We start from the raw sequence: 21756 nt of genomic DNA, 5'->3' as shown, positions 1-21756 counted from the left end.
CATACTGGACCATTCTCTTCTAAAAGCCAAGGGATTGTTTTCATATCACCAAATATTCACATCACCAGATGTGGACGAATCTCTGGCATGATTATTTTTTAAATTCCAATAAATATGATGTATTTCTAGTGCAGCAGAAGGGAAGCAGCTGCTTCTCTAGGTAATGGCTTCCACTGTGCTTGCATGCAGGAATTTCATCAGCTTTCACCATGCTGTGCTGCTTCAAAAGCAAATTATTAAACATGTCCATTCAGTTCAGGACTGTTCATACAGCAGCTCCTCAGAATGTGAATACAGTAATTTCAGTTAATTTAGCAAATTATTTGTCATGAATAATGGTAATGCATATTTAGTATTTCTGTTCACTAATGCAGTTGTATGGTAAGGGAAACCTGTTTAGGCTGGAATTAGGTCAATCTCTTACAGATCATGTGTTGACATTATAAAAAAAAAAAGAGGGGGGAAAAAGAAAAGATAATTAAAGATAATTATCATTACCATGCCATATTCACTGAATTCACTTCATAGCTTTTTCTATATTGCCAGGACTCATCACATTGACTTTTATTTGTGAGGGGTTTGTTCCTGTTATGGATAGGAAGGCCCCAACCTTCCACCAAAACTAGCTCTAAGTTAAAGCATTTATTTTTTTCCTGGATGTGGAGCAAACAGAATAAAAACATACCATTAATATAATAATAATTGGGAATAATTAAGCACCTAGCACAGGCAAACCCTGGTTTTGGCTGGCCTGTAAGCACTTCCATAGCAATGGCAGTAATATTATATATGTTATACTCTTCTCCTTATCATGTCCCGGGGCAGCCGAGGGCCCAGAGCTCTGATAGGGATAATTTGGGCATGCAGTGAAATTTGCTGTGAGCTGGTGCTCATGCAGAAGTACTCTTGTTAGAGCAGGGATGTCTGTGCCATACGGTGTTGTGCCATTTAAACATGACATCAGATCTCTGCTTTCAATATCAAATCTGTTCCAGGCTAAAAAGAGCTCTCTAAATCCTTTAGATCTTATGTACAAGGTTTAAATTGCCAATTTCCTATCTGTTGTGCTGAAGACTGCTGTACTCATCTAGAATATCCCCAAGTGCGATTTAGTGCGTGTGAGTTCATGAGGCTTCCCTCATGAACAGAAAAAACAATGGGATCCTGGAGAAAAAGCTAGAGGATAAATTACACAAAACAGACTGGGGGCATCCTATGATTGAAATAATTGTAAAATCTCTGTAACAAACAATGCTGATAATGAGGTCTTTGGAAGAATTCATTTACAGCCCATTACATTTACATTGTCAATTTAACTTGCATTATGCCTTTTAAATCAAGTAAAGCACTGGAACAATTTATGTGTGTTGTCAAGCTTCCTAGACTTGGGAAAGAAGGGAGTCCTACATTTTGTTTCTAATAGCAGCTCCTGGAATCTTGTACTGTGTCCTCTTGGCCTATGAGACAAGATTGAATGTATTTTCTAGAAACAAAGGCCAAATATACATAACAACTGCAATATAAGTAATGGCAAAACAGCTAAGTATGTAAAAAAATATTTTTAAAATTTATACAAAATTTGAAAGGTTTTGGAAATTTGGAAATTTTTTTTCTGTAAAATAAAATTATGTCTAAATTATATTTTAATTGATTTTGATGAAGAGATTGTAATTCTTATATTTCAATCCATTTTTTCATTAACACTTTGACACTTTCCCCTCTGTAGAAGCCCTGAAACATCTATGAAAATGTTTTCAAATACTGTATGATCTGTTTTCAATGAATGACAGAATTGAATACTGCTCTGTCACTTTTATAACCTGTACCACAGTGTGCTGTTTGTTTATATAATGCTGGGTAAGTCACGTTCACTAGGAATTCCCATTGGCTGCCAAAAAATAACATGGTTAGTGCTTTGCATGATAGACTAGGACTAGATTTCATTATTTCACTCCTCTCAGTAAATAATCCAGGCCAAATAGATCTGTTGATTTGATAATCAGTAGTGCCTGACATCCCGTTCAAACCAATATGAGATATTACCAAAAAAATATGCCACTCAGCTGAAGTGAAAGGTGGCACAAGACTTCTCTTCCCATTGATTTTCTTTTGGAAAACAGGAAACTTTCCTTATCCAAAGGCTTCATTTTGATATTGAAATCACTTGGCGGCAGTGAACTTCTTGGGGTTGGTTACACACTGAAAGTGATAGCAGAGGAGATGGGAAAATTGAAGGAAAAAAACCATTGCTGTAAGGAAATCACCATACAGGGGTTCATGGGTAATAAACACACTTCACAACAAAAGCAGGCCTCTCATGTTGTGGATTCTTTCACTGATGAAATCTGTCCTGAGAGCCTCTGACTGATGACTGACAAGAAATTGCATTGTCTCCAGCCTTATTAGCAGCACACCACAATGTGAATGATGTTGTAGTGGTCTGGAAATTACACTATTTTTTTACAAGGACAAAAAAAAAGTATGAAAATGTAGTCTGACATCTATTTTAACTGTGTTTTTGTTTTGTATTTGAGGCATATGCAATTGGTTTTACTTCTTTCATTGCTCAGAGAAATTGCTCTGAGGAATAGCTGAAGTGCTCCTGCCATCCTGCAGATTGCTTTCTGACCTTTCCCTGTCCTTTGTTTAAGCATAAATTCTCCTTTTTTTCCTCTCCCACAGCTGTCTTATCATCATAAAAGCATTTCTGAGAAAACAATTCATTTTTGTTCCTCTAAAAAACAAACTCCTCCCTTTAAACAAAAAATAAAAATAAAAAGCAAAGGTCAAATGCAGGGCATGTGGCAGCATTCTGATGTGGGACATACCCCAGGGAGAAAGCATTCCTCCATTTCCTGAAATGCAGTGGAACAACAGTTGGAGAAGAAATTACACCCATCAGGAGTGAGGCCAAAAAGGAAAAATTTTTTTTTAATTAAATAGCTGGTGCTATGACTCATGTGCCTTCAGTCATGCTGGAAGGGTAAATTCAAAGCTTTCCAGTTTCTCTACAGTTACTCAATTTGCATTAATAAACAGCAAGGAGATGCTACACTCTTTTTTCTTTTCTCCTTTGGAGTAAAGCTCAGATTCTTAGTGTGAATTCTTGCAATCCTTACGACAATGCCCGAAATGAGCTCCTTCGTGTTTGTTTTTATGTTTGTATGAACCCTGAAAGCACTTACAAGTAGTATTGTCACAGTCAGCTTTCCTTCTTTTCCTGCTCCCTTCTGTGTCTCAAAGAGGAAAGAACAGCTTTTCCCTAGGCTGAGGGGATGCAAGGCACATCAGGATCTAGCAGCTCTGCACCCTTCCAGACTCTCAGACTGACACCTGACCAACTCCAAATTCTGCCCTGGTTAGACTCATTCAATTCCCTTTATTTGGCAAAAACATTGCATCGTTTTGCTGAAAGCAATGGTGAGGTGATTGTTAGACTGTTTTAAGGTAACTTCTTAGTTTTCATAGTTCAGAATCACAGAACCCAGAAAATCAAGGCAACATTCCCTCCCAGACCCCCAAAAATTCTGCTATTTTCAACATGATTGTGATCTGTTAGCAGAAAGTTACATGAGAAGTTTCCCTCTGGTTGTTAATGTTAAGCTCCCACTTTGGTAAGTCTGAATGCTGCAGTCAGGCTTTTTTACCTGTAGGACTCTGATTTTAACCTCTTTTGAGTAAATATATATACTCACAAAAAAAGTATACTTTCTAAAGCTATTCCATTCTTCAGTTCTGTCAATATTGCCTTTTTAAACATTCACAGTTATGCTCTAGGGCTTTGAAAGTTGCACTTCAGTGCAACAATTCAACAATTCTTTCATTAAAAAAAAAAAACAATGTTTTTCTTTTTAAAGAAAACCTTCCCAATAGTACTTACATATCTTAAAGAGATATCAACCTGGTTATAAACTGATTATCAACCTGACTATATTATTGCTAGCTCACTTATCATCCATAATAAACTACTTATAATAAGCACAAATTCCTTATTTTATGCACAGAAAAAAATAAATCAAGGGAATAAGTTTAAAAGAAAACTAATTAGTCCTGGCTCAGAAAATGGGATGAACTTTCTTGGTCAGAAAACTAAAATAGGCCTGCTTTAGTGTCATGGCTCACCGAATGCAGATGTTTTGTGAAAATTAAGTAGAGCAGCCTCAGCAACATTGGTGGCTGCTGCGTCCCTGAGCAAAGGCAGCTGAGAGGTTTGAGTTCTCACAACAGACACTCAAGTGCAATATTTGTACATCTGCATGCTGCTTAAATAGTTTTGGCACCTCACAAGATGATCGGGCATTTAAGCTTACAATAGCTCTGTGATGTGAGAAGAGGTTTTTGTTATGGCAATGCAGAAAGCAAAGGAGGGCAGGAAGGATCTGCTCAGATTTAAAGTGGATACCTGTAGTACAGGAAGGAATTGAAGCCAGGTCACAATATTCATAACTATAACTATCAAGGTTGTTGCTCTGAACACTGTGAAATCAGGACATGACAGTCTCTAATATTTCTCAAATGGCTCTTGCAAGGATGTAAGTTTATCTCTGAGGTTCCTAAAGAGCACCTCCATAGACTCTCCAGCAGGACATCATGAAATCCGGTCTGTTGTACACTTGACATCACATTTTCTTCATCCATCCAATTTTATTTGATGGTGGCATGGAAAATTTGATGCTTAGGTTTTTTTTTTCAACCACTATGGATATTTCCACTAGAAATGGAGCTGGCTTGTCATTTAGATTTGACAGAAAATACATGGCACCAGTTGCCACTCCCTTACTCTGAGTCTGTTGTCTCAGATATCAGATCAACTTTCTATCATACTTTCAAATCAGTACAGAATGAACTGCAACAACAACTTTCCTGACATTTTTAGGCTCTCTGTGGCAGGCACACTTCTGTCCAGGTATAGAAATGTGGAATAAAGCCCTGCTTTGCAGGGCTAGTACAAAAGTAGATTCAGAGCTCAGTCTTGTTTAAGCATATTAAACTGCTTCATGGCAGAATCTACCTGTTGGCATCGACTAGGGAAGCTTGAAAGTGTCATGAATCAGGTGGCTAAACCCCATCTCCTGTGGCACTCATCCTGTTCTACTGAAGGTAGTGGGAATCTTTTATGATCACACCCCACAGTTTCACTGCTGCACATTATTTTGTATATCCCCTGATTCTGATAGTTAAAAAAAGCCTTTTTTATACTGAATACTGATACATTCATATAGAAGAAGCAAGTCTTCACTATGTTTGTATTCTATTTAAGGCCCACAAGCAATTGCTGTACTTTGGTGGAAAGTTCCAATATGCATCACAGATTATTAGAGTAAGAGCAGTCAGAAAATGAGGGAAGTAGAGCAATTTAAATCCCTGCTTCCTGATATCACACATTAACTGTGCCTGAAGGTAAAATAAAATGTTGCGTAAGCTAACCAGATGAATGGTAAGCATTATCACCTTCAGGGCCCTCAAATTCTCTCCCAGGTCAACAGCTGTGAGATTCTGACCCTTTACTGATGCCCTATGGCCAGAAGGTATTTCAGTAAGAAAGTCTTAGTTTTGAGACCACAGTTTGGAAGTAGCAGCAATTTTAGGTGCTCTCAAGCACAATTTTTACCATAAGATGAGCAAGCAAGCTCTGGTTAATCTATATTCAATATTCATAACTACATGTAGAAAAAAATAAAAAAAAAAAAAGGAAAGGAAATTATGCAAAAAGAAAGAGAGTTTATTCAACCATCTACCTTGTCTGAAGAATCTTTATAAATGCACCAAGTGTTAGAATGTCTCCAGTGACTGTCCTTGCTTAGGATTTTGGAAAAGCTGCTTTTCACACCCAAAACTCCATGCAGGGAAGACATACCATTGAGCACTGGCAAGCGGCATCACAGAGTAAAAATTTTAACTTACTGAATCTGAGCAGGGTCAAAGAGGCATTTAGGAACCCCAGATGGGACCTGATTACAGCTGTAAGAAGTCAGCTTTGTGAAACAAAGAGGAGAGAGTCTTTTCCTTCTCCATTTCTCACGTGCTTGTCAGGCTTTGTAATTGCCAGGATTTTGTCTCCACCTTTTGTAAGGCAGATATGCCCTGTTATGGCCATTAAGTGAATAACCAGCACTGCTTCCTCCTTGGTCTCCAGGTAAAAGGTGACAGAAATCTGATCCAGTGTACTTAGAAAACTATGAGAAATTGAGTCATCAGCTTGAGTCAGTGAGAGCTGTCCTACTAAAGAAGTGAGATTCCACTTTTTACAATGACACCCTTGAAAAGGTCCTGTGTTTAAATTGGGGAGATTGGAATTTTGGTTTGGGTTTTTTTTTTTGGTAGCTCCACAGATCTGCAGCTTCTTTATTTATTAGGAGTAATATCTGGTATTGATTCATGACAATTCCTATTAACATTTCCATCCCAACTGTCAGCATAGAACAAGCCAAATTGCTGTAAAGACTGCTGAGCTCTGTATCTCTTATATCTATGCAGCCAGATAGAAAATCTTGCTGAAGTTGTGTTCAGCCACACCTATGCCATGCTGGCAGGGTTTTTCAAAGGTGAGAAAAAGGTTATGGAGAAAGAAGACAAGTTCTCTACATGTCTGTATAGCTCACAGGATCATTATCACTACCTAAGAACAGAAGAACCAACACTGACATTTCACTGATGTAAAAAGCAGTAGAGGAGAATTAGATTTCTACTTACATTTTCTTAGGTCTACATCACCAGCCCAGAAAAGTAATGAGACATTGCAAGTTTTGTAGGAGAAATGGGGATTTTTGTTGCTGTTCGGCTTTTTCCTTCAGTCTTTCAATACTCCTGATCCCAGCCAGAATAAGAGGGTATTCAAAAATAAAAGTAGCTGAGTGGGGAGAGAGAGACTGTGGTGATGACCAAAGAATCATAACCTTCAAAATAACTTTGTCAGTTCTGGGTACATGTACATTTTCTGTGGACGTTTTGGATCACCTTTCCAAATTGAAGCTGGACAATTTTGTAATATATGTGCAATTCACAGTGAAGACACGCATCTTGCATGATAAAATTGTTTCTAACAATCCATAAATCCTGTTCTGGGTTCCTCTACAAAGCCAGCTCAAAGTGTTTATGTTTGAGAAGTCTGCCAACAGAGAGTGACTGCACTGTATATTGCTGTAAAAATAGGTATTATTTTCTGAAAAAAACAGATCTGTTACCACCACATTCATTTCCCTAAGGCCCCTGCCTTGAAAGGGCAGTTTGCAGAGCAATCTTTACTGCACCTTATGCCTGATGTCCCAAGAGTCATCTGTTCAGATAGTGTTTCAAATATTACAGAAGAAAAGAGAGTTGTGCATGGAAACTTCCCTCACATTTCAGCAGCAGGGTTCGGGCTGCATTTGACCCTCTTTATTCAGGGAGTTTGAATGGTTTTCTAGGTGAAGGGCTTCCATACTCCTTCTGAGACAACTTCAGGAAGATGCTACACTTGTGACCTCAAGTGTAAACCTCAAGGTCACCACTTGTGACCTAAAAAGTAGGTAACATTTTCATTGGTCAGCCCTTGGCATTTCTAAGTAGTGTGCCTGCATTCAAGATAGGGAAAATTATGTTTTAGATATTTTTGGTACCCTCTAATAGTTCAGCAACCTGCTCCTGTGAGTTGCTGAGCACTTTGCAGTCCTGCTGCAAGGATTTCAGCTTCTTTCAGTAAAGTGCACAATCATGTGCATCAGTCTCTTTGATGAGCTGGAACTTGAGAGAATTCAATATATTCCTACTGAAGGCCCAATACACTCACAAAGCCAAAGTGAACCTTCCTCTTATCCTGCCTTTTAAAAGAGGTGATGTGCATGTGAGGAGAATTTCAAGGTTTATTACAATACCCTGTATGCCTGTAATAATAGAGCTACATTGAAAATTATTTTCTCAGCACAAATCAAGTTAAACATACAGAACACTCTTTGCTGCATTGTGAAACCCTTTTGGAATAAAAAGTCACAGAACAGAGTATTGAGAGTTGGAAGGGACCCACAAGGATGATCAAATTCACCTCACAAAACGGCAGAATAATCTGAATGCCATTTCAGAGAGCACCATTTACTTAAAGCTTTCTTTGTAGTAATGAACATTTAACATAGCAATTTATAACATTTACAGCCCTGAAAAAATGCTTCACACACTTTCCAGTTCAGCCCCAGAGCAGTGCTGAGGTCAGGTCTGAAGGTCCCAGTATCCCCAGAGCGTGAGGCCCTGGGCAAGCACAGCACCAGGCAATTCCAAAGATTACTTCTAAAAATGAAAGGCACGACAAGCAGTAAGCAGGCTGGAGGCAGACATAATTGTGCATCAGTGTGCAGAGTGTGTGTGTGGAGCCTCCACGGGGGCCGCAGTCCCCACCAGCAGTGGCAGCGGCAGGACCCGGCACGGCCGGCAGCTCTGCCAGCATAATTGATAGGGCACCTGCCCCAGAAGCAGCTTGTGTCAACCAGAAGCAGGGGCTGAAGAATAAATTAATGGTCACAGGGATATTTTTAGACCTATCTTGCAGATACTTGGAGCTTTAGATTTTTGCATGCTAACACTTGTTTCTTACACTGCTGTTAGAGGCAGAGGGCATCACGAGTTGGGGAAGTGTTTTCATGACAGAGCCCTTCACTTTTAATCCTGGAACACTAAAGTTGAGACTACTGCAAAATATAGTTGTTAAATGAAATTGCCTCCCCCATAACTTTTTCGGGGCGATTTAACTTTTCCCCTATAAAATTTCAGTTATAAATCCATCAGAGTGATCAATTATTTATTGCACCTCAGGACCACAGCTTGGCTCTGTGTTTTATATGTCCATTCAGTGACTGCAGCTGTGATATTTTGAGTTTGGGGGAATTTTTATATGACAGCAAGAAAACATAAAGCTTTTCCAGCATTAGATTTAGCAAAATTCTGGAAAGAATCATCAATATAATTTTATAATTTTACCTATCCTCTTACCTATTCTCTGCCCAGTTACTCTGAATGAATTCTGCAGACTCATTCCCGACTTGCTTTGTGTCTGTGTAAAGCTTCAAAAATAAGGATCTTCCAACATGTGTTTTGAGATAAAGCCTCTGCTTAGGATTGTGTGAAGACCCAAAATGTTAAAATGGAATAAAAATAAATTTCTTGTTTAGATGGGCAATTTCTTGTTTAAACAATTTCTTGTTTAGATGGGCAAATGTGGCAACTTTGCATGATGTAAAAAGGTAGTAGACAATGAAAGACTTTTTTTTAAAGGCTGTTTAATGCCTTAAGTATTTCTTACATCCCTTCTTTGAATACAGTACCCATATGTTATAATATTTTTAATCATTATTTAATAACTTACAAAATGTTCATAGACACACCGTCTTAATCAGGTTCACATATCATTTAAAAATTTCCCTTCACAGTGTTCTCCCAGGCAGCACAGCTGATCCAGTACCATGATGTCTCTAAATAAATTACTGCCCTAGGAAGTCAGTCAAGTGATCCCCAGTGGAGTAGATGATACCAGTGGTGGCCAACTGTGCAGTAATTCCTGTAGAAGGTTATCAAAGTCAGCATTGCTGCAAGAACGTGAACCTGGAATTATGATTTTAATGTTGAGGAAGAGGCAGGACTGCATTATTATGGGAAGCACTACTAGTGCTTTTTCAGCTGAAAGTATTAATTTTGTGAAAAGGAGGTGTATTTTCTGTCAGGAGTGTTGGAACACCACATCTTGTCTCAGATTGGTTTGAAAACTATAGCATCTCCTGGGAGATGCTATAGGTATGTATTGCCATTTCAGGTATATATTTCAGGCATATATTGCCTCTTGTTTCCAGCTGAGTCAAACTCCCTAGTTAGTTTTATCTCCCATAAGGGCATGCTTGTTGTGGAGTTCTCGTGAAGGATTATGCTAGTAGTGGATAACTTACAAGCATTGTGTACAAGCATCCTTTTAGGAGCTGGAATTGTCATCATTCCTTTGGATGGTCCTTCCAAATCCACTCAGTTTTGGTGGTCAGAACTGTTGTTTTTCCTTTTCCTTGGCTGTTGTTTGTTTACTGTGTCCTTTAAGCCACTCTTCCTTGTCGCTCCCTCTTTGAAGCATTATCTACCTCAAAATTTCAATGAGAATAAATTTAAATCATAATTATCCTTGTCTGTAGTACTGATATGAGATATAGGCATAGGCTTTCTGTGAGCCCCAAAGGAAATATTTCCTTTGATTTGTGAATCCAAGTACCCACTAATAAAGTGGAGATTGTTCTTTTCATTCTCATAGGAAAATAGTGAGGCTCTTAACCTAAATATTGTGCTTAAATAGCGCAGCAGTAGAAACGTGCACAGATTAGTACTGATCAAGTCACAGTAATATGTTTCAACCAAAAGGTGCCAGCACATTTAATTTACCTTTTTTTCTTTTCATCCTCCTTTTCCTGTTACGTTCAAGATGTGGGAGCATTTTTTGAAGAAGGAATGTGGCTTCGTTACAACTTCCACTCCCCAGGGACTAGCGTGAAGGATTTAGTTAGCCGGACGCTTTTGAGTTCTGCAGATCCTGAGATCACAGCACCTGACCTCAGCTTGAACAAGGAGGAGCTCAGCTTCAGCTTCAGCACCACCAAGTCTCCTTGTGTCTTATTTTATGTCAGCTCCTACACCCCAGACTTCATGGCCGTGCTTGTGAACCCCACTGGTAAGAAACTGCTCCAGGCTCTCCCCATCAAAGGCACAATTGACAATACCAGGCTGATATTCGGGGGAAGCTCTGAACTAATGAGAAAGTCTCTTCACCCTTGTCACGTTAAAGTAAAGCACTTAGAAACTTGAACCTTCATTCTGCTTCTACTAGATCTGGTACTGATGTAAATGTTCAGTTTAGTGATGTTTCTTCAGCTAACTCTCTCTCACAAAACAAAACTAACCAAACAAGAGACCAAAAGCCTGCTATAACAATGAGTCCCATGCCATGAGCCAGTATTAAGGTGAGGACAAGTAGACATCCACATGAAGGCATCTGCATAGCTGAACTGGCAATATCCCTAGTAGTCAGTAGAAAGTGTCATGCACTGTTCTGAAAATCTGGATACTCACGGAGGTGGCTAAAATATGGATGTAGTATAGTATATAATGTCCTAAACATTTTGGTAATGGATGAAGGTTGGATATGGACCATTTGCTGCTACAGTATTAAAACACTATATGAACTAAATATACTTCAACTCCAAATAGTGCCTTAGTGCCCCATGAAAATCATAATTAAGATGATTTTACTACTGTTCTCTTTTATGGGGTAATATGAGTATTCTACATGCCACTCATTTTTTTCCCTTCATGGGTAAGAAAGGATGTGCATGAGAGAAATCCAACATCACACAACTAAACTGTAGTTATAGAGGTCTAAGTCTGCTCTTTTGGGCCAGAATATTTCCATTTTTCATCAAGAGTGGGGGCTGCATTTCCCTTTTCAAAGATTCCTCCTTTTAATCAAATATTTAAATGTGTTATGAAGAGCAGACATTCCACTTTTGTTTAGAAAAGAAAAATCTGTCTGGCAGTATGTTGTGAATATCAATTAGCCACTCCTGACTATACTTTTCCAACAATGTAACCTCTGGTTTTTATTTCACAATATAATACTAAATTTCCATGGAAGTCCAGACGGTCACTCATCAGCAACAATTAAACGCGAGAGCAAGAAAGTCCCATGTGTGAATTATGTGTCAGTGCTAATTTGTTGTAATTTTGCCTTTATTCAATGCATGTCAATGGTTTATTCTTTAGAAAATGTTATGCTTTGTATAATTTCATAGAATTTTACTACAGCAAGAACAATAATCTCAACAATAAAGTGTTACTTGATGTGCTCAATTTTGTACCAATTGTCCATATTGTTCAAGGCATAACTCCAATTTGTTTGGTTTGCAGTCTGAGGTGTTTACAAACACTGTGGTTTGGAAATGCTGGTCATTGTCACACTTCTGGGTTATAAACTAGAGGCAGTTTCGGCCCAGTAACTTTATAATCCCAAACACGAGCTCTTCTCTTACAGCAGAGACCAGCTATGAGAGCAATTAAGTGTGAAATGATAACAGCTGTATGTGAAAATAAAGACGGGAAAATAGCTGGTGAATAAAGATCAAAATATCTGAGGGTGCTTTTCACATTTTTTCTTTTTCACTAGGGAATCTGCAAATTCGGTACAACCTCGGGGGCACCAAAGAGCCGTACAACATTGACATTGACCACAGGAACATGGCCAATGGCCAGCCCCACACCGTTAATGTCACACGGAACGGGCGGGACATCGTACTGCAGGTAAGCTGCTTGATTCCATCACTTGTATCTTGCAGCATTTTGTTTTTTGATGGGTCTCCAGTCCTCTGAAAAGGTTGGTGTTATTTAGAAAATAAAAAGTACAGTAGATGGAGTTCTGTCTGCAGATCACACTCCTAGGAGTTAATAAAAGCTATTCATTCCCTCTGTTGCATCGACTCATGTTGTTCTGAAATCCTCATTTTAGTGTGATGACAGCTGGGCTAATACAGGTGTCACTGTAGATGCTCGAGGGCATCAGAGACATCTGGGCTGATAGATAACGTGGGACTTAGGATAAACCTGTGCCATTCTGGAGCAGCAGCTGGAAGCCAGGAGGGATACCCTACAGCATCTTAAATGGTAGTGAAGCCTGATGCAAATAATATCGTTCTGTAAGTCCTGAGTCTGCAAATGAGGATGTCTTTAAATTTAAATTTACCCTGCAGTCCAGTGAAATTGCAAGAGCTGTTTTGCAAAGATGAGCAGATGCCTAAGTGTTTGTGTGACATAAGCCTGAGACAGAGAGTATTGTTGAAGGCACATACCTCTGGCTTATTTAGGTTTTGGTACAGCACAGGTAGGAGCTTCATCTCTCCATATATCACAGTTTACAAAACTTTGAGATAGTATAATGCTATTTATAACTGAGGGGAGTGCTGCAAGAAGCAGTCAGTTTCCAGGCTGCCTCCTCTCTGTGCTCACCACAGAACTCTCTTTTCATTTACTGGTTGTCACATCTGCAAACATGGAGAGACTGTGAGCAAGTTTAAGAACAGTTTTGTTGGTAGGAGAGTCAGGTGGATGGGAGACATTAATCTGGATTTGTTAGTTCAGAAGAAGCAAACCAAAACCAATAACAAATTAAATATAAAAAGGAGACATTTCCTTGGGAACCAAGCCAAAAGGTGAAGGATGGTAGTCATCACAGTATTATCTACCTGAATATTAAAATAAATCCCTGACAATTACCATTTCAAGGTATTAAAAGGAAACTTTTCAGTGCATTACAATGTCATTTGACTGAGGCTCACAGTACTCAGAATAACACTGAATGCACTGGAGTAGAATTGTCACCAAATTATTCACAATAACAAGCAAACTAAAAAAATCCAAACAAGCTAAAAAATATAGGTGTACATCCAAACTCTTTTCAGGCTTTTGGAGGTTGGGAGTGATATATATTGATGTGTGTGTCTATCTTGCATGCTGTTGCATTTATTTCTCCTCCAGCTAGAAGGAAATAAAGGAAGACCTAGAGTTTGGTGTCCACATTCCTCTGATGTTAAATGCTTTTATTTTGGGGAAGTATGGCATGGAGTCCTAGCTGGCTGATTTAGGCAGCTGTAAAACTAAAAAATTTACATTCCAAAGGGATCAGAAGAGATACCTTGCCCAGCTGGAAATTATGTACACAGTTAAATGTTCCAGCCTTGCATCAACTCATCTGAACTTGTTCCCAACAATTCTTTCCCAGTGTTTTATGAGACCACTGCCTGTCTAGAACTTAGAAGAGTCAGAAACATTTTGGTTAGTGCTGCTCTGCTGGGGTAAAAAACTTTTAATCTATTCAATGTGCCTAAAACTGATTAATGTAGCCACAAAGCAGATTCATTTGAGACTTATTACATGAGATAATCTGTGTGATGCACATGCAAGAATAGGGAAAGAAAGGTCCCATACAAAGCAAATCCAGAGATCCTATTCCTCTCCTGAAAGAGACTATTTCAATCAAATTTTCTTCAACCTCCATAAATTTATTTCATTACTTATCTGCTTACGTTCTGTAAATGAGAGAAATTATATGGACAGAAATGAATCTGCTAAGTAGATAGTTCACTTGAAAATTACTCCTGTTCAAAAATTAACTCCTCACAGTGTTTGAAAATACAGAAGATATAAATACAGTTTTTCTCAGTATTCAGAGGACAAATCATAACGTATGAGTTTTCTCTTGCAGATCTGAGCTATGAGCATTTGAGTAGACTTTTATTTCCTGCTAAATCCTTCTCCAACCTGATGAGCAGCTGGTTTGCTTGCTTTTAAAGAAGACAGCTTGCTTGCCAGGTGCTGTTGCTCACACTTCCACATCTCTACAGGGCATAAAAGTGTCACAAGAAGGATTTATTTCTCATCAAAGCTTCAATTCAAGAGCACTCAGTATTTTTGAGATCTTAGCAGCAAGTTCATACTTAGAGTACCTGTCTTTCTAACTTACTGTAATAACCCTGTAGGGCCAGAGAGATTTAAAAAATCTGAAGCCAGGCAATAAATTGGTACCATATGAGCTGTGTGAATCAGAGTTTTATCATGATTCTCAGGAGTTTCACTTACATATAAATATGAAAAAAGACTCATTAGTGAACTCTATGAGACTTCACCTCATGCTGGCAGACAGGAGGCCACTGATTACTAACATAAAATCAGAATTTGAGGTGGGATTTGAAATCAACATATCCACAATACTATATGTCCATGAGGTAACAAAACAAATTCAAGAACAAATATTTAGTGTGAATTGCTTTTGTTATAATTGTATCCCTATTCCTAACATGCCATGGCAGTCAAGATTGAAGGTAGTAGCAAAAGCTCTGTCAAATAGTTTTTATATTAAATAGCAAGCTCTCAATTGTGTTGCCACTGGTTTCTCAAGGATAAGGTTAAGGATATACAGTCAATTTACATGTCAGAAAAAGGAAATTACATAAATTCAGGGAGAAAGATATGCTTATTTTCTCATTTCCATGAGGGGGACAAAATTAACATTTGATAGTAATAATTCCTATCCCTCTCCTCTAGTTAAATATCAGATACAAATAACCATGGCACACCTCCAAGGCTCCATTAGTTCACCTGTGGCAAGAAAAAGCCCAGACTTACAGATGGGAAATGCATTATTCCAATAGATGACATTTCATTAGGTTATGGAGGGCAAGTTTTACTTTGTTTGATTTCATTAGAAGATTTCATGCTTCAGCAGGGTGTTTTACATATCATAAAAACCAGATCACTCTTTACCAAGTGTTCATGGGTGATTAACACTATTCACACATCAGTAAAATCTTCTTTGAAGAAAGCCAAGGACAAAAGCTCCCTAGCAGAGGTTCTGATCCAAAGCCCATTGAAGTAAATGAAAGGACTTCCATTGCCTCCAGCAGGCTTTAAATTGTACCTTAAAGAACTGTAGTAGTTGCATCCTGAGTGCAAGATTCATACCTTCCGCCTCTTTGCGTGTCCCTAGAGTAAAATCAGGATGGAATCTGGATCAGAGACTTTTATGTTCTGTTGCACAAAGGTAGATCAGCCTACTACAAAGAAAAAATATAAAAGAAAGAGAAAAAGAAAAAAAAAAAAAAAAAGAAAGAGAAATGTACGATATGCTTTGGTTGCTAGTGGAATAAAGCTGATGGTCAGCAGGACTCAGACTGGGGCTGTCAGGTTCCTAACATGTACATTCTCAACAGGTGTCCAGATCTCCATCCCTGCTTTAAAGCCATTTCTGGTAATGGGTTATCAGTCACAGTTTATAACACCTTCTTTGTTCCTGAGAAGGATTAAACCAGAGCAACTTCTTCAGGACTGAAGAAACTCTGTCCTAAAGTCTCACTATGCTTTCAGGACAATTATCCACAGCCACTGCTCGTCTTCTCAAAAAGCCACACAGAAGGGCAGAGACAGCTCTCTCTTTCAGGCCTGGACAATGTAAAACTGTGGTGGAGGGACTGGACACAGCAATACCATATAATCTCAATGTTAATTGCTGACTCTGCTCAAAATCAGCTAAATTATGAAGCTTTATGGCTAAATCTTGAGCTGAACTCAGCTGAGGCTGAGAACAATATAGAAAATATATTTGTACAAGTCTCCATTTTCCAGCTTCACCAGAGGCAATCAAGAGGGTACACCCATCTTTGTGAAAAATGAATCAATGAAATATTTGACCCTACCCAAATGAAATCAAAAAGAAAAAGAATTTTTGCAAGAATTTTTGCATTTCCATTTAGAGCTCTGGACTACTTGAAAAGAGAAAGCAATTGCAAACTCCTATGTGTCTCTCACTGTTCAAAGAATATGTGAATACCACACCTCTAGATGGTTTAAAAAGGTAAATCATACAAAGTTAATTCAAAACTAATCTGAATTACAAAATAAAATGGTAAACATAACAACAATAAAATAAAATGGGTGAAGCAGTCTGCATATAATCCCCATCTTAAATGCAATTAATATATCAAAGATTTTATAATTGTGGATTAAATTTTGTTCTCATTAAAGTAAGTGGGAACTTTCTCATGGACTTCAGTGAGGCTATAATTTCATCTTCCATCATTATTGTTGCTGTATTTCCTATATTTTGAAGCTATCATATTTCCTATATTTTGAAGCCTCAACAGAAAATTATCACTGTTTGAGCTCTTTCTTAAGAGGGGCCATAAAAAAATCACCAAATTATTTTCTGCAGCTAACCCAAAAATAATGATAGCAGTAAAACAAATTTTGTAGAACGACATTTTATCTAGCTTTAAAGACTTCAAATGATAGAAAATGTACCATATCCTTTGACTATGTCTTACAGTGCTAAGTACCATTCTTGTAAAGAATTTGCACCTAATTTACAGTTTGAATTCAACATTTAACTTTGGGATCTTTGTGTCTCTGCTTGATAGATGAAAGAAATGTTTAATGTCAGGCATCACTCCCCTTCACACTTTCTTAGAGATGCTGATTAAAACATCTTTTCATCTTGTCTGCAAGATGCTAAATAAACAGATCTATTTTAGTATACCCTCATTCATCTATAGTTTTTAAACAATTTTTTTAACTCTTCTCTGAAAGCTCTCCCTTTTGAGTCACATTTTGAAAACATTTACCCTAGGATTAGAAATGATAATGGTTGTTATGCCATCAAAATGACATAGAAATACCATCTTTATTTATTTCCTTCATTTTCTGGGAATTATGCTGCCTCAGCATCCTTTGGGTAGTGCTGTAAATTGTCTAGACACCAGATTAATCTGAAGGCTGGTTTAGCCAACATTTAACTGGTAGGGAATGGGAAGTAGTGCTCATGATTTGAAAGGAACTAGTCAGACAGTATTTACAAATTCCATAGATGCTGATATGAATAAAACATGTTTTAAGCATCCAGGACTTTAACCATAGGTAAAACATGTAAACCATAGTCAACATCAATGCAACAGTTAACCTTCTGCTTTGTTTCTTCATACCCAGTAATTCTATTGTATTAAAAGAATAATTAATGAATTTCCAAACATGTTTTGCTTAAAGGGAAAAAAAAATAATTTGTTCTGTCAATAGTAAAGGCCTTCCTGCTGAAATGAATTATTTAAAATCCCTGGGGATACATCCTTTTCACTATGTATTGCCCTTCTGTAGTGGCAATGTATTACTCAAAATGCTAGTGCCACAGAAAGGCAAACTCAGACCATTTTCTAGAGCAGAGCCATACAATAGATCTGCATGTTTAATGAATTAGCAGTTAGTTTATCCATAACTGCTAAGCTCTTTTTTCAATCAGAAGTCACAAGGAAGTGATTTTACTCAGGTTCTGAAAATTATAGGGTTTTTTTTCCACAAATAGGTGACAAAGTAGCATAAGAAGCTATCAATAGATATCAATAAAATTCTGAAAATAAAGCAAAGCTTTTGTTGACATCGTATATCATCCTTATGACCCTAAGCAACATCTGGTTTCCAAAATATAAACAATTACAGGCCCTGATCTTTTCATAATTCAAGTTCCCTCCAACTATAAGGATGTTACAGATGTTGCAAATGACCAGGTGTTCAATACTGAAAAGTGTCACTAAACAACAGCAAGAAACAGCAGAACAGAATTCAAATTGTGTCCACCAGAATCAGAAATGTGCAAATAATTCTCTGATTATTCATTTTTTTACTGGTTCTTTTGTGCTCACGGGATGACCATGAGTTCCGAGCAGTTTTGTTGATTTAACCCTTCACAGAAAATACTCAATTTCTTTATTTTACAGTGTGACACACAATATTTCAGTTAAAGAGAGCAGTTATAGGTAGAACAGGAACCTCATAAATGAACAACTTCTACTCCCCCTTTGTGTGTGACAGACAGTGGTTAGCGGCATCTGCCAAGGTAAGGCAGCACATCCCCATTGAATATTGAATCTCAGCTTGATGAAAGACAAAAAGTTTTCAAAAACCATGTCTTGTTTTTGAAAGACAGGTGTCTGCTAAGGAAGGCAGGAGCCTCCCCTAAAATGGAAAATGTAAACCCCCTCCCTCCTAATTACTATAAAATTTAAATTAAGGGCCTGTCAGGCAAAAAATATGGGAGCATGAATAACAGTTCTTTACTAAGGAAGAAGATAAAAAGATAAACAATGCAGTACACTAAAACAACACTGACAGAGTCAGAGCACAACCTGACACCCTGTTGGTCAGGGTGCTGGTAGCAGTCCCATGGAATTGTGGCTGCAGTCCTCCTGGAATGTCAGATGTGGTTGTGTTGGAGTAGAATTCCTGTAGAAAGGGTGTAGTCTTCCTCTGAAGATCCAGTGGAAGAGGCAGCTGTTCCTCTGGGAAATCCAATGGAGAAGCCGTGCTGGTGTTCCAGAAGCTCAAGACTATATCCAGGTAGGAATGCTTGGCTCCTCCCTCTGGGCAGAGCATCTCCCAATGGGATGCTATAGTTCTTATCAGCCATGCAGTGACATTCAATAGCCTGTTATCAGCAGATGTCTCCCCAGAGGGAGGAGTGGTTGTGGACAAGATAAGGAAAACTGCCCTCTTAACAGAAGACAACTGCCATACAGATGGCAAATAGAATACAATTTGCTTGGCAATCCACGACAAAGCAGAACTCCTTTCACTCATCAACAAACAAGTGGACATCCGGACATGGCATCCTATCTCTCTCTAATTGGAAAAACATGGGGAAACAGTGGAAAAAACATCCCCATCTGGGGGTAGCATTGCTCCCTGTGGTTTCCCTGTGGCTGCTGCACAAAGGCAGAGGCAGATGACAAAGCATATATCTTTTAAAAAGTTTTACCCTCTCTGCATCAGCTGAGATAGTTTCAAATTTAGAGGGCTTTTGGAAGAATGTTCCTCTTTACTTTCTGGTTTGTAAAACCAGCAAAAAAAATAGGAGAAAAAAATAGGAGAGGAGCTCCTTTACACATCCATCCTTCTTATTTCCTTTTAGCAGAGGTTGTGTTGCTAGATTCAGGGTCATGTTTCAGCTGCCTTGTCCCAGACTTTGCCCATGTCTAGGCCACATATCATGATAAGACCCAGAAGTGAAATGTCTCCCTCACCCTACACCCCCATTTTCCTGGGAAATAAAGCTAAGGCGATTCAGGTCAGAAGGGAGAATGGTATTTCCTGAGTCTGCATATCAGAGCAGAGCAAAGGTCTGCAGGGCATATCAGCAGGCTTATCCACCTCACAAATGTGTTACTTACATTGGTTATGCTGAAAATAGTTCCTTCTTCTATAATGTATTTTCAGTGATCAGTGTGTGTGTGTGTCTTCCTTGGTCTGTGTGATTGTTGGTTTTATATAATTTTATTGGAATTAAAGAAACAAGGAAAGAACAAAAAAATCATTAAGTAATCCCAGAGTCCAAGACAAAGCTAAAAATTCAAAACCAACCGTGAAATAGGCAATTTCCATTGTATGGAAGTACACACTGGACAAATTAATGTCCTGTGAAAGTCATCTTTAGGTACCTAAGGTAGATCTCTTTAATTTTAATGACTTGGCATTATATGACTTGCTATTGCTTCTGTTAACATTTATTGTAATTCATCTACTAAAGAGAGCAATAAAAAGTCAACAGATATGTGAAAGAAGCACCAGAGAATAATTTTAATTGAAGGAGCCAGACTAAATAGTGTGCCTTTCCATATCAGTGCTTCTGTTACATTTGAGTTATGTTTCTACATTTCCATTTAAATTTTATCCAAAATTTTGTGGATTTTTAGAGGAAGGCAAATTATCCCTGGCATTATTTAGCAGAGCAACAGCAGCTTTCAGGTATATATATAAGCTTTCTGCACATAAAGGATTCAAGTTTTGAATCAGAAAAAATAACTTTTTTTTTTCTTTCTGCTATGTATCTATGTTTTTTCCCCGTCTGTATCACTTTAATCACATTTTTAATATAAATCTCTGCAAAAAAGAGACTTTATCATAAAATACTGTAATTGAGCTTTATTTAAAAAAAAAAACAATTGCTAAAGGGTAAATCAGTGCATTACACCAGCAAAATAAATTTTTAGGAGTGGTTCCTAAAAGAGCATTTATTATACCTCTATAGAAATTTCATCTGCAGAGCTCAAAGCACAATGCCAGCCTTTAGTTTGCCCTACATCACACCAGTGAAGTGTGTGCCTCCTCCTGTGTTCCAGATGAGCAGTGAGGCTGCAGGTCTGTGACAGTCCAAGGCAGTAAAAAATGCAGGGTTTATGGTCCTGCCTGTTTCTCTGGATCCTCTCCTCATTTACAGTCCATGGCTTGTCCCTGCTCTGGCTCAGATCTGATCTGCACTAACCTGGGTCAAGGACCTGACCCGTCAGAATCAGATCAGCGGAGCACCAGTGCCACACTGAGGAAGGAGCTGATTTGCACTGAGAGTGGCCACGATCAACCTGAGCAATTACACAGTTACCACTCCAATCTGCTCCTTTCCTCTTGTACTAGAGAAAAAAAAATAAAATCAAACATCACCATATTAAAAAATTGCAAGTTTTTTTCCTAACCTTTTAGCAGGTGAATAATCATCTATGTCACGCTAATAAAAAGAATGTCATAATACCTCCCATTTGATTTTCATAATCAACTTTCTTCTTTCTCAAACACAACTACCATACTTGTGAGGAGCTCCATCTAAACACCTGCATACTGCCTTGTTATTTTCTTGGGGTCACATGCCTAGTCTGTTCTAGCTTTGTAGGCATTTTTGAGTAGGAACCCTTTTTATTACGTATTATTTTAGAACTTAGCACAAAAAGCCCTGGTTCAGGAGTAGAGAAGTCAGTAACACAAGTGATAAGTCATCATAATCATGCAGAAGACAAATATTACACTGATCATGATGGTAACACCCCCTTCTTTATCCTGCTATTGCTGAAGTCAACAGCAGAGCTGCATTGACATCAGATGGTGTGACATTAAGCCTTACAGCATTATTATTCCATCTGATTTTGACAATTTTTTTATAAAATTTGTCCAGCATAAAGAAAAGGCTTAACTTTACAGCAGTACACAGGTTGGGTTGACAATGATTCAGATGTAAGTATATCCACAGGGTGAATATAAGGTATGTGCTTGTGTTTATATCCTATTTTTTCCCCAAGACTACTAAAGTGATGCAGACATTATGCTTGCCCTTAGATTGATATCTCTGTTAATCTCAGAACTCCCATCAAGATTAGTTTTATTATCTAAGTGAACAGTAATTTAAAA

General features: G+C 38.1%; 1 protein-coding gene across 1 annotated transcript in view; it reads left to right on the top strand.

Annotated features, from left to right (window-relative positions):
- The window catches only part of CNTNAP2 (contactin associated protein 2), a 1033176-nt gene that overhangs the window by 943103 nt on the left and 68317 nt on the right, over positions 1 to 21756 (top strand). Inside the window, exons 19-20 of the mRNA XM_066557113.1 lie at positions 10424 to 10669; positions 12158 to 12291. Of these exons, the coding sequence (XP_066413210.1) occupies positions 10424 to 10669; positions 12158 to 12291 (380 nt within the window). The remainder of the gene's footprint in view (positions 1 to 10423; positions 10670 to 12157; positions 12292 to 21756) is intronic.

The sequence above is a fragment of the Molothrus aeneus genome, chromosome 1 (assembly GCF_037042795.1).
Source record: "Molothrus aeneus isolate 106 chromosome 1, BPBGC_Maene_1.0, whole genome shotgun sequence".
Classification (NCBI taxonomy): Eukaryota; Metazoa; Chordata; class Aves; order Passeriformes; family Icteridae; genus Molothrus; species Molothrus aeneus.
Note: the sequence above shows the minus strand (reverse complement) of the source record. Positions and strands in the feature narration are given on the sequence as shown.